General features: G+C 34.4%; 1 protein-coding gene across 1 annotated transcript in view; it reads right to left on the bottom strand.

Annotated features, from left to right (window-relative positions):
* The window catches only part of zgc:158403, a 46,206-nt gene that overhangs the window by 12,956 nt on the left and 19,313 nt on the right, over positions 1-13,937 (bottom strand). The window contains 7 exon segments of the mRNA NM_001080084.1: positions 922-989; positions 1,793-1,901; positions 2,040-2,105; positions 6,860-6,959; positions 8,452-8,516; positions 8,967-9,034; positions 9,383-9,441. Coding sequence (NP_001073553.1) covers positions 922-989; positions 1,793-1,901; positions 2,040-2,105; positions 6,860-6,959; positions 8,452-8,516; positions 8,967-9,034; positions 9,383-9,441 — 535 coding nt within the window.

Genomic DNA, 13,937 nt, shown 5'->3' with positions numbered 1-13,937 from the left:
AATAGACAGACTTCATATGTGTAGTCATTCATTTCTGTTTATTTGACGACTAGTCTAGTTTTGGCCTATTCTTAAATGCCTATTAGATTTTCACTGACAGCCCATATTTAGCCTCGTTTTAGCCAAGACGACTATGTTTAGACATCTATTAGACATCTATAAGATATCTTTTAAATACAAATAATGATTGCTGGGGATTTTGTGTTTAATATACATCTAAACATAGACAGCTTGGCTAAAACGAGACTAAGCTTGCGCTGTCAGTGAAAATCTAATAGACGTCTAAGAATAGCCCAAAACTAGACTAGTCGTCACATAGACATTAGATAGACTTTATGTGTGCAGTCATTCATTTCTGTTTGTTTGATAACTAGTCTAGATTCGGGCTATTCTTAGACGTCTATTAGATTTCCACTGATAAATTTAGCCTTATTTCAGCCAAGACGACTATGTTTAAACATCTATTAGACATCTATTAGACATCTTAATGTAAACAGCTTGGCTAAAACAAGACTAAACTTGCCGTCAGTGAAAGTCTAGACATCTAGACAGCTTTTAAAAACAAAAAATGCTTGCCGGGAATGGAAGAAAATGGATCCATTTCTACATGTTATTAAACAAACATCTGCATTTGCCCAAATGAATCATCAATAATAATTTTTAATGATTTTTTTATATAAAAATAATGACTTTCTAAAACAGAGACTGCAAATATTCACATTTATACCCATTAAATGGTAAAAGTTTTTGAACTAACCGCAACAAAACTCATTTTAGTGTATTTAAAATTTCTAGAATGTAAAATAATTCTAGAAGAAAGTTCTAGAATGAAATCAAACCGTCTTAAAGAACATGTAAACATGCTCCAGTCATTTTGTTTTATTTATAAAAAATATAAATGAATAATAAGCAAAAACATACACGTGGATATCGCAGTCGAAAGGGCTTCAATAGTCTCTCTGCCTCTTCCACCTCCCCTTCTCCAGTACCTGCACAAAGCATCACTTTAATCAATAATGACTACAATAAATAATTGAGAATTTTCAAATATACAGTACGTATATATCACCATATTAAAGTATGCATTGTTGAGATTTTATTGTTGATCTTAGAGACGCTTAAGTCTCTTTGAAGTACACCAAGGCTGCATTTCCTTTATTAAAAGCATCATAATATTGTGAAATCTTTTCAAAGGCAAAATTTCAAATGCATTACAAAGTGTATTTTATTCCTGTGATTCATTTTTATTTAGGAACTTGCAAATCAGATTTATTACATTATCCGGTTCCATGTAATGTATTTTTTATTGAATGCCATGTCAGCAACCAAGGCTATTTTCATGGCATTTTCATGACATTTCAATATTCAATATACAACTAAAAACAACAAACAAATTAATACATAAATTAAATAAGATTTTAAGTGTTAACACATGATAAAAATTCTACAACTTATCCTAGTGTCACTTAAAATAAAATAAACAATGTACTTAATGTAATGTAGTGTATTTACGTGATACATCCACCGCATTATTGCTGCACCAATCAGCCTGCCAATCACTCGTGAGTAAAACCTCTATCACCTGGGTGTTTTTTTTTAACATTCTTCAAAATATCTTGTTTTGTGTTTAAAAGGAAAAAACAAATTCATAGTTTGCAAGTTTAAAACGCCTCGAGGACATTTCATTTTTGGGTCAACTATCCCTTTAAGAGACACGTTTTTGCCATAATGATGTAAGCTGCTTGATTTACGTGGATTTTAAACAGCGTAATTTATCACCAATATACATTACCTAAAATAAAGGAGAGGAATGTGTAGAAACAGAGCAGGAGAAGGGCACACAGCATGGAGCGCAGGGTATGAGAGGTGGCGCCGGTGTACAGCTGAGAGATGCCAAACTCCTACACAAACACCATTAACAAAACAATAAAGACATTAAGCTTCACGCTGAGGTGCTTTTCAATAAATGAGAATGAGGGAGTGGCAGGTTCAAGCCATTCACAAACACAAGTTCAAGATGTGACGTATAAATTTGACACCTTATCTCCAGAAAATCCTGCAAACTCTAGCAGCTTGAGTATCCGGGCGGGAAACAGTGAAAGTGTCTGTGGGACAGTGAAGAATAGATACACATTAACTATAATTCCATGAATACATTTTTTAGGCACATTTGAGGACATTGCATTAATTATTGTAAAGTTCAAATGGAAACAAGAAGATATGCATTAAAAAAATTCTCAACCTTTTTCACTTCGATGCCTGCTTCTTTCTCTGATCAATTTTTGAAGGCCCACCTGTCTGTCTTTTTCTCTAAAATTTTTGTATGAAATGCTCATTTAAACCTTTATTTATTTACAAATAATATATTATATTGTTATTACAAATATATATTATACATTTATTGTGCCTTCTATTATTTTGTATTATCAGTATTTCATAAAAAAATAAAATTTTATTTAAATTTAATTATATATAAAACTAAAACTATATTATATATAATTTTATTTTTTATTTATTTATTTATTTTTTAAACATGAACAGATTTAAAGAGAAGCACGGGTCAACAGGGAGATTGCAGAAGACCAGCTTCTGCTTTAAACTGGACTGACTGAATATCCACAATTAAATATCTACCATTCAAAAACACACAGACAAATGTGAAATACAGTAAAACACCCTAAATCTGTTGAAACGCGTTGATCTGATTGCGGTTGAGTTTGCAGCTGTATATTATTGGGAGATCGCTGACAGAAACGGTGAACATCTCCGCCAGAGCACATCTGAAGCTCATATGCAAGTTTATTTAACATTCTATGGCAGAAACATTAATGAGCCTTTCTAGATCCTCCTGTATGGGCGAGCATTCGCTATAAAACACTCACAGGACATTAATTTGGAAAAATATGTGAATATATTAAATAGTTTACATAAAAATACACAAAGAGACTTTCACTTCCACTTCACGTATAGTTTGTGAATGAACGGACTAGTTGCAGACGCGATCATGAGGCTGTTTTTGCACCGAGTTTAAAGTAATCGATCATAGAACAGGAAAAAGTGCATTACTTTGATCAATTAATATAGTATGTTATAATAAAATCCAAAAAATTATAGTATAATATTGAGAGTTAATTTTATTCTCGTGGCCCACCTGCAGGGTCGCTGAGGCCCACTAGTGGGCCGTGGCCCACTGGTTAAGAATCCCTGATCTAAAGTATAAAATACCATAATATGTTTGCAGATATTTAAGAAACATCCCAAGTGAACATTCTTGTTTATCTGAAAAACAATGCTGAAGTTAGATATTCTACTTTGAAAATGTGCGTTACATGCCAGAACAGCTGTCTTTGTTTTGGTTCTTTTAACCCACCCACTGCCAGTTTAGCCAATAATATTTCAGCACCCCGGGTTGCCTTGGTGGAAAACTGCTTATTTTATTCATTCAGTCATGAAGGCTCTCAAAGCATGCGCTTGTGACTGAAATGTGACCTCCGGTGGACAGTAAAAGCCCAGAAAAGAGACACAGAATCAGTTATTAATAATTAGCAAATAATATAAATACTACAAATGTAAACATTAGGTGAGCAGGTTACATTGTAACCCTGTGTCCAACAACACACTTCATGACGAGATATGCAGTGAAAAGATAAAAGATGAAACACGACAGAAATTTAAATACAGCCATTTAGAAGCACAGAATATGTGCACTTACTGCACTCAACAAAATGGTAACAGTTGTAATCCAATTAATACATATTAAACTTCTTTAACATTATTAAATGGTATTTAATACTAATTATACATTTAAATGGTAAATTTGTTTGCACTGAGTCACAGTTCTGAAGTTTAATTTCAAACAGTCTATTTTATTTTCAAGATCTGAGGTGAACTATCTGCTGCTGCTTCAGTAGTATGGCAATAAATGTGATGTAAAATATAAAAAAAGTCATGTGACCAATCTAATAAATCATAAATATATCTCTGCAAGCACCTAATTCAAAGTCCACCTTGAACATTATTTGTATAGTTGTTTTCTGCATAATAATTTCAGAAACTGCCTCAAAATGCAAAAAAAACTAACAAAAAAAAACAAATGTGGCAGAGTTTCTTACTGTGCCTTCTCACTTCTTGCTGCTTTGAGGTGCAACTTGTTTACTAGGGATGTAATGATTTACTGAACTCGCAATTCAGTTCAAGATTTTGACTTCAAGACAGTAGACAGTAAATGAAAAGCTTTTTATCAGGCCATTGCAGTATGTTTCTTTGGCAAATTTTAATATGTAATTTGTTTTATTTAAATTTAGTTTTCTTATCAGTTACATACAAATCTAAATAAAAGTAAAGATTTTTTTTATTTAAAATTAAGGGCAACAATTGTATTTGAATTTTGATCTAAACAATGATGCAGAACATGCAGCTTGAGCAGTTTCTTATGTAAATTTGACCGATAAATTTGACATTTAAAGCAAAAACAGAATGGTCTGACTATAGGTATTAGCCATGTTTGAAATCCAATGATGTGAATTAAATTTATGCGGAAAACTTGAATATTGCATAAAACATTTGCGAATAAAGCAGCGTTTTCATCCAACCAGTCCAATAGAATAAAATCGTCACTTTCTAATAAACTGGTCCCAAATACCAAAAAGAAAAATGGAATTTGCTGCATGAATCTTTTCTTTATTTAATTACTATTAATGACTTGCGCCTCAGTAGACAATGCAGCACGCTATGAACACAGGGTGGCATCTGATGGCATGAGACTTGGCGCACAGACACTCTTTACAACTCTAGAGGCAATTAATAAAATAATAACACTAATAGTGAAATAGTTAAGGGGGTTAGAATGACCAAAACAACATTTCAGATGTTTGACAATGTGCTCAGCCTGCTGGTTTATTCATTCACGCATTTCTCTGATAACAAAATCACATGAATTTAATGCACATCCTGGAATTTGTTCGGTAAAAGTGTTTCCATCGCAGTTTATGTGCATCTTTTCTTATATAAAAAATAAAAGTTTATTCTACTTAGTTATGTGCATACGCTTTTTATAAGCATTTTTAAAATCTTGACGTTTCCATCAACCGATTTTTATGTGCATATCTAAAATGCAAATAAAATTAAGTGGATGAAACCATAGCTTATTGACATACTATGTAAAACATATCTGAAGTAAACAGAAGACAAAACTGAATGAGAAACGGCCTCCTCGGATACTGCTGTCAACAAAGCAGCACTGCTGAATTTACGAACACTACTACAAGATTAAATTCTGCATGAACCGTAAATTGCTGAAGCTATTAATTTCAGTGTGTTGACGTACTTCAAACTAAAATGGAATATTGAGTAGGGGGCGGGGCTTTCTTCTTGAGCATCATTCCCTCATAGCAAACTAACGGTAAGGGGGGCGTGGTTTAGAATATTGTGGCTGAAGCATTGAAACTGATGTCAATAAAAAATGACTGACACTAAATGTGGACGCACAAGATTACCAAAACACAATTTTTTCCCCAGTGAATTAACTTGCACGGATTAATTATTCACCTAAAGAATAACAATATGTGCTAGCGAAATGAACATTGTAAACTTTAATTTCACACAGACCTTGCCAAAATACACAATGTAACTCAATCAGTTACTCTAAGGCTGTATTTACACTGCAGATCTTGATGGTCAATTCAGATTGTGTGACTGTCTTCAATTCTTTTTGCTGACCTGCTTATATCATCTTTTAAAAGTGACTCTTATCTGATTGTCTGCATTTACACAGCCCACTTCAAAGGGGCAATGACCAGGGGAAAAAAAAAAAAAAGAACGGGCGCTGACTAACAGCTGATAATTAAAGAGGGCTCTTTTTTCTATTCCTGTACTGTTATGTAATCTGTTCGCAGCTTTTGACAAGCTGTTTTACTATAGTTTATGACAGAAAGGTTCTCATTTGTCAATCTTCTTTTGATGTATTGGCTTTTTTAAAGCTTTAGGCATCTTATTGTAATGTCCATGGCGTGATTTATGCCTGTGATGAATGCACTAGTTCTATGTTAGTTTATATTGGTTACGTGGCGGACATTGCGCTCTCTCGCTCTCATGCTTAAATACCTGTGCTATATGACAATATAAAAGCTGTTTAAGTCCTCGTGTATGAGATTTAAGGTTTGGGACTCTGCTGAAGTCTGTTCTGAAAAGGAAGTGTCAGACTTGATGGTTTTTAATGACGCCCGACTCACATTGACGGGTGAAAATCCGATCTACCTGTTTACACTGCAGACACGAGGGCATAGATCCAATTCATATCGAATAAATTTCCACATATGAACAAGGCTTGAATCTGATTTGAGTAAATTAGAATCCATGTGATTTGTTCGTGCCTACACATACATGGGCCATATCCGATCTGTGCCACATGGGAGAAAAAAAATAAATAAATAATGGGAATTGAGTCACTTGAACAGTGCAGTGTAAATGCAGCCTTAGAGATCCATTCATGTAAATAAACTTCTTCAAGTGTATAGCAATTTTTTTGGCAACTCAACTAAATTTGAATCAGCAAATTGGTTCAGGCTTTATTGCTACATCATTATTATTCACTCTCAAAGAAAAAAATTTTTAAAGTGGTTTCTCAGCTCTTGCAGAAACAATCGTTTTTATTCATATACTGCACTGTTTTCTCGAGAAAGCTATGGCTTTAATTCCTCAGAACACACTGGATTGAAACCATGTTTTATTGCAAAATTTTTATGCAATATTTACATTCTTCACATAATATAAATGAGCAACTTTGTATAAAAATATATAGCTATTAGCAGAAAAACATTTATGCGAATGAAAACAGATGCGACATTACAGATGAACATACCAAATTAAAAGCGCCGATGCCAAACGAGACTCCGCCCTCTAAGTGCTTGTGGTTTGGTCCTTTGAAAGTGGCGTCTGATTGGATGAAGGCGTGCAGCTCCCTGCAGAAGAACCATGACTTCATTCACAGCATTCACATTTGCAGAAACAGTTTAATTCAAGGGCTTCATCTTGGCACACAAGTGGGAATTAAAGGCTCTGACTCTGATTGCAATTATGAATGTTTTATTGTGTGTTCTCACACCATGTACCTTAATTATGATGTGTTCAGTCAGCATCGCTTAACCTCACAAGCGATTGCACAACGATAGAAACTTGATCAAATATGTTTTTAATTAACTCTATAAGTGGCTGAATATGGGCAAGAGCCCATTTTTGCCTTAGGGTTATTACACCTTGTCCAAAGTATTATATATATATAATCCATATTTAAGTACTTTTGAAGCACTTTACTGTATTGTACTTCATGTTTTGTATTAGATGTATTCTCTGTTTTTTTTCCCCCAGCACTTGACACGTGTGGCAAATGACAGATAAAACTTTGTACTTACACACTATGAATCATCTATTAAGCATTAGCAAATAGTGAATCCATTAACTCTACATTAATAGACCATAGTAAGCAGTTTAAAACTGCAGATACATGGATTACAGATACAAAATTTACAAATTAATACCTCAAAGGTACTGATTAGTACCTAAAAAGTACAAAAGTGTTCCTCTTAAAATTTGTAGGTACTAATCTATACTTTTGATGTACCGATATAGACCATTCAAGTACAAATGTATACCTTTTAAAACGTCACCACCTAAGTGACCGCTCACATACCTTTATTTCTGAAAGTGTAGGACTCCAGAGTTTTAATTTTTTGCAAAAGAAAAAATATTTTATTTTAATTATTATTAACTATTTGATATGAAAGCAACACAAATACAATTTCAAACACTTTATATAAAATCTAAGCACTTTTCAAACCTTAAAAATCGGGCTGAATGATATATCAGTTGAGCATTGATATCGCAATGTGTGTATCCGCAATAGGTTTGGATTATTTATTAAAGATTAAAAGATAAAGATATTATAACATATTATTGTATAAAATTATTTACTATACAACGATAACCATTTTATTTTGCATTTGATTGCTCAATTTCTATTTTTCATGTGTTATATTATATTTTTCAAATGTTAGACCCCCCAGAAAACCATAAAGCACTATTTATTTCACTTATATTTTCGCTCTGTCATTTGTATATATGCTTGTAATTGATTATATTTTAATAATCTAAATTAAAGACATCTTTTCAAATAAAGCTATTTAAATCATCTAAATATATCACAGCAAAACAAAATATTGCAATGTCAGATTTTTCCAATATCGTGCAGCCCTACTTGAAAACACTCGATTAATATTCAAGAACTGTCTAGGGTTTCCAGCACTGCTACTCTCCGTGCTGCCTATATTAAGCATTGGCCATTTGTAAACGAACTGACAAAAATGCATCTTAAACAGGAACAAAGATTTGTTGTTTTTTATATTGGGTGAAAACAAGCAGGTGTTTTGATGGTACAGATTTCCGTCACTCACTTACTTGTATATGAGGTAACTGTTCCGTACTTTGATTCCTCCTTTAATAAAACTCACCATATTCTCATCCTGTCATTAAACAAACAAACATTAAATGCAAAGCTCAAAGTCACTGAATAAGTCAAGATTAAGTTCCTATGAAATTAAAATAGACAATTCAATTGCTGTAATTACAAAGGATTTAATTAGCTTTTTTTTTAATAATCTGTCCCTTGTAATGTTTAATTATAAATCTCAAAGACGAATCTACTTTTATCTGATGACATGCTCATTGGCTCAAAGGTGGATTAAACCTGTCATGAGATCCACCGATAGCAAACTATACCCCATACAATCAATTCATAATAGACACAATTAAGTTTAACATTTGGTCTTGCTTGATAAGTCATTTCCACAACAGTAAAGAAAACACTAATGCAACTTGTTTCATGTCAAGTTTTAGATGAGGTTTAAAAATATGTTGGTTTAGCTAAATCAGACCTCTCAAAATGTTAGAGATTAGATTGAAAAATATCAAACCTGTAAGAACGTGAGCGCAGCTCTATGAAGTAAACACTCTGCATAACACACTTCAGCATGGATCTGCTCTGTAAAATATCAAATTGAAAAGATCTGATCGTAAACTAATCATTAAAAGAAACGCCTTATATAGGACCATATGAATTCTAGAATGCAAAAAATTTTATTAATTTGTAGAAATTCAGTCATAAAACAGGATAAAGGAAAACTGTATTGTCATTGTAATAATAAACAACCAAATTAGTTTGGCAGCAATAGAAAATACAAGCATAAACATGCACTAAATTATAACATAAATAATATAAATCATCCAATGCTGTTTTCAAGTGTTTGTGCTGTAAAGTGATTGGTGCTTTAGGAGATATAGCTGTATACCATCGAATGCCCGAAAATATAGCAAATTCTGGATATTGTACCTTCTGACAAATCATCATTTGCCCCTCGGCTCCCAAGGCCACCAGACTTCTTACGAAATCTGAAAGAGAGACGAATAAACAAAAACACAATGATCATTTCTGCCAGCCACACACAACATGAGACAAACCAAAAGAAAACAATCTGAAGGAATATGAAGAGAAAAAGGCATATATTTTACACACAAATTAGAATGAATTTTAAAAGATCATGTAAAAGATCATGTAACACTGCAATATTTCACAATATTATAGTTTTGTTTCTTTTAAGACCATTAAAAATGTCAGCGATGGGAATAACGTCGCTATAAATAACTGATGTTACTAACGGCAATACTTTATTCAGTAACGATCAAACAAATTACTGTTTCCCCTTTTACAGCACCGTTACCGTTACTGACAAAAAAAAAAAAGTGCATTGCTATAATTGAGCACACTAAAATGGTTTTGGCGAGGCAGTGGCGCAGTAGGTAGTGCTGTCGCCTAAAAGCAAGAAGGTCGCTGGGTCGCTAGTTCGAACCTCGGCTCAGTTGGTGTTTCTGTGCGGAGTTTGCATGTTCTCCCTGCCTTCGCGTGGGTTTCCTCCGGGTGCTCCGTTTCCCCCACAGTCCAAAGACATGTGGTAGAGGGTAGGTTAAATTGTCCGTAGAGTATGAGTGTGTGTGTGTGAATGTGTGTGTGGATGTTTCCCAGAGATGGGTTGCGGTTGGAAGGGCATCCGCTGCATAAAAACTTGCTGGATAGGTTGGCGGTTCATTCCGCTGTGGCAACCCCGTATTAATAAAGGGACTAAGCAGACAAGAAAATGAATGAATGAAAATGGTTTTCACACGAGCAGCATCTCTCACAGTCATAACACCTCTCTTTCTCTGGGTTGTGTGTCTATGTGTTAGAGGCTGGGGCGGGACACATAACCAACAAGTGAGGATGATTGGTGTCTGTCCAATACTGGGTTGTGGCTGGAAGGGCATCCGATGCGTAAAACATATGCCGGAATAGTTGGTGGTTCATTCAGCTGTGGCAACCCCTGATAAATAAGGGACTAAGCCATAGGAAAATGAATGAATGAATGAATTAGTTATGAGTGAACTATCTATTATCTAAACTACTTATTCAAACAGATTACAACATTTGCCTTTTTATTTGCATTTATAAACCATTTTTTTTTACTAATTCATTTATACTTCTTTTAAAATTAATAAACCTAATCCTTAACTTTATTGTACATGAGGCATTTAAGGCATTAAGGCATTTATAATTCCAACATCCTCCTGAAAGAGTGATGTTAATTCGTACAGGAGGGATTTAGAAGATCTCACAGAAAGATCTCCCTTGTTACTCACTGTTTCTTAAGCAAACCGAAAGTGAGCTGATGTGTGACCACTGCTATAATCAATCCACCCACAACCACTCATCTGGATTAATGCTGCAGGTAACATAGGAAATCCATGCATATGATGACCACAACAACATACAGTTGAAGTCAGAATTATTAGCCCCCCTGAATTATTAGCCCGTTCATTTTTTTCCCAAATTTTTGTTTAACGGAGAGAATATTTTTTTCCACACATTTCTAAACATAATAGTTTTAATAACTCATCCCTAATAAGTGATTTATTTTATCTTTGTCATGATGACAGTAAATAATATTTGACTAGATATTTTTCAAGATGCTAGTATTCAGCTTAAAGTGACATTTAAAGGTTTAACTAGGTTAATTAGGTTAACTAGGCATTTTTGTTCTGTAGACACTCGAAAAACAAATATTGCTTAACCCTCAGGGGTCTGAAGTGATTTTGGGGCCCCTGAGATGTTTTGACATGCCCTGACATTTGTGCTTATTTCAGCTACTTATTACATAGCTTCATATAGATATATCGTCACCTTGGAATTATAAGGTTCTACCTGACATTTTTGTCAAAATTGAGTTATTGACATTCTTATTAAAAGACAACTTATTTACATTATGGGATGTTTTTTATAAGTTGTTAACATTTTAAGACTTTTTATTTAAAAAAAAAACAAATGTTACACACATACTGTTTGCTATATGGAATACAAAAACTTGAAGCTCAATATCTCAAAATCATTCAGAACGCAGATAGAACCTTATAAATCTGAGGTGATGATATGCCTCATGTCTGTGTTTTTGTGGCGTTTCAGTGCATTTTGCAGACGCGTTTTGCGGAAAAAGAAAAGAATGAAAAGTGTACACAAAAAAGGTAGACACCTAATAGATTTGATTGATGTATTGCTCTTATCTGTAAGATCAAAAAGTGTTATCAGGAGAAGATGATAAAAACGTGTACAGTATATGCGGTCTTCGACCTCTGGGGGAAAAGAGGCTAATAATATTGACCTTAAAGGTTCAGGACACCCCGGAGAACTTTTTTTTATATTAACAGATGTGTGTGTGTTGAGCATCAGTTAAGACAATGTTAGCACCTGTCAGCTTTAATTGTGGGGAAAACTGGATAATTTTGAGCTTTTGTCAGCTAATTTCAGCTTCCGGGTTTAAAATGATTTTTGGGGCGGGATCAAAATCGGCGACGTAGCGCAGAACTGCAAGTGCAATGATGACGCGTCGGTTTCTCATTATTATTCATAGCGGAGTTTTCTTATCCTATGAGAAGAGCCGGCTGCTTAATTATTCATGAGACCTGCCAGACCTGCCAGTGTCAAGCCCGAGCTGAGAGACACGGAAACCACGGCACAGTATTTAGCCGTTCATGAAGGCTCATATGCGTTTGTTTCCATCATCCACGGGGTTTGTTGCATGTTATCCCCCGCGATCTTGTCAGGGCCGATCATACAGCAAAGCTGTGTGTGTGCTGCTAGCATTTTTGTCGGGAGAGCAGCACAAGAATTAGAGAATGGCGGACGCTGTGTTTTATCAGGAGTTCGTTCACATTCAGACACATCGCCGTGCTGCTGTGTTTGCCTAAATCCTCCAGATTACCAGCAGAGTTAATGGTTAAAATAGACAGGTCAGGAGACCTGCTGCACTGAGTCTGCTGGATACGGGAATTGAGGGAGAAGTCCTCATTTATAGTGTTTAGATGAACACACATCTTTATAATGATATAAATTGTGGTTGTCTGTATATGAAATGACGAATAACAAATGTAGCAGGGCATTAAATCACTGTTCATTTCTTTGCATTTTAACTTTGTAAACTATAAACTCATGCGTCTCCTCTTTGTGTCTCATTTTGTGAGCTAAATGACAACAGCAGTTATTCGCTCCCCTTATCCCCTGCTGGCCACGCCCACTCCTGCCCGATGCTCGCGGAGCTCCACGCCCATTAATCATGCATCTTTTGAAAAAATTCTGAAGTAGACTTTAACCGAAAGAGGGGGGTGTCATGGCCCTTTAAAATGTTTTTTTTTTAATTAAAAACTGCATTTATTCTAGCTGAAATAAAACAAATAAGACTTTCTCCAAAAGAAAAAAAAACATTACAGGAAATTTGGAATGTCCAGATCCAATCACATGATCGGAAATCGGGCCCAATCACGCGGTTTCAGACATACATATATATATATATATATATATATATATATATATATATATATATATATATATATATATATATATATATATATATATATATATATATATTTTTTTTTTTTTTTAAACACATCTTTAGCATAGAGTTAAAGCTTTTTTTGACACAGAAATAGCAACGAATGCGGCATGACATCACTTTGTTGCAGAGACGCAATTGGTTAAATAGCAGCAAAGTAGAAAACAGATGCAGCTTGAAGCAGAAAGAGCGAGTATGTCTGCGCTCTGGAGGTATTATAAAGTTGATGACAACATTGCAATAGCAAACTGTGATATATGTAAACTTCGGATTGCCTGCCAGGTATTTTAAGTTGAGATGCTGTTTGTTTTTATTAGTGGTTATCGGCGTTAACGTGCTGCATTAACGCGAGACTCTAATTGGGCGTTAAAAAAATATTGGCGTTAATCTGTTCTCAAAGTTGGGTCGGATTTTTTTATATTTACTGTTGCACCAAAGTCCAAAAGTGAAGAATTTATGATATTTATTACTTTCTTGTTCAAGCTCCCTCACAGAAGTGCTCTGTTTGTTAATAGAGTTGTTGAATGTTAAAATAAGGTGAATTAAATAGAACATAAGAAACATCCTTGACCTGTATCTTCGCTCTTTTTTATGTATTTTAGAAGTATCGATCTGGTTAAGGTATTGGTGGATACTCAAAATCAAATGACTCTGACTCAAAGGCAAAAAACCCTATAGGAAACACTGTGACAAATTCCCTGCTCTGTTAAACATCATTTGAGAAATATTTGAAAGAATCTAAAATTCACAGGAGAGTAAATAATTTTGACTTCAGCTGTAGGTAATGCGTGGTCTATATTACCACAAGAACATATACCCCAGCATAAGTTTTCCACTCCATTTAATTTATGTTATGTAAAGCCAATAAAAGTCATCATTAGACATGACCAGCTGCCTGTTTGAAGCCACGCAGTTACATCTCCATGCAAATACAAGCAAATCAAGTCAGCTGACATGGAAATGAGCCCATTT

The sequence above is a fragment of the Danio rerio genome, chromosome 3, assembly GCF_049306965.1.
Source record: "Danio rerio strain Tuebingen ecotype United States chromosome 3, GRCz12tu, whole genome shotgun sequence".
NCBI lineage: Eukaryota > Metazoa > Chordata > Actinopteri > Cypriniformes > Danionidae > Danio > Danio rerio.
The sequence above is the reverse complement of the archived record's forward strand: the minus strand, read 5'-3'. Positions and strand labels throughout refer to the sequence as shown.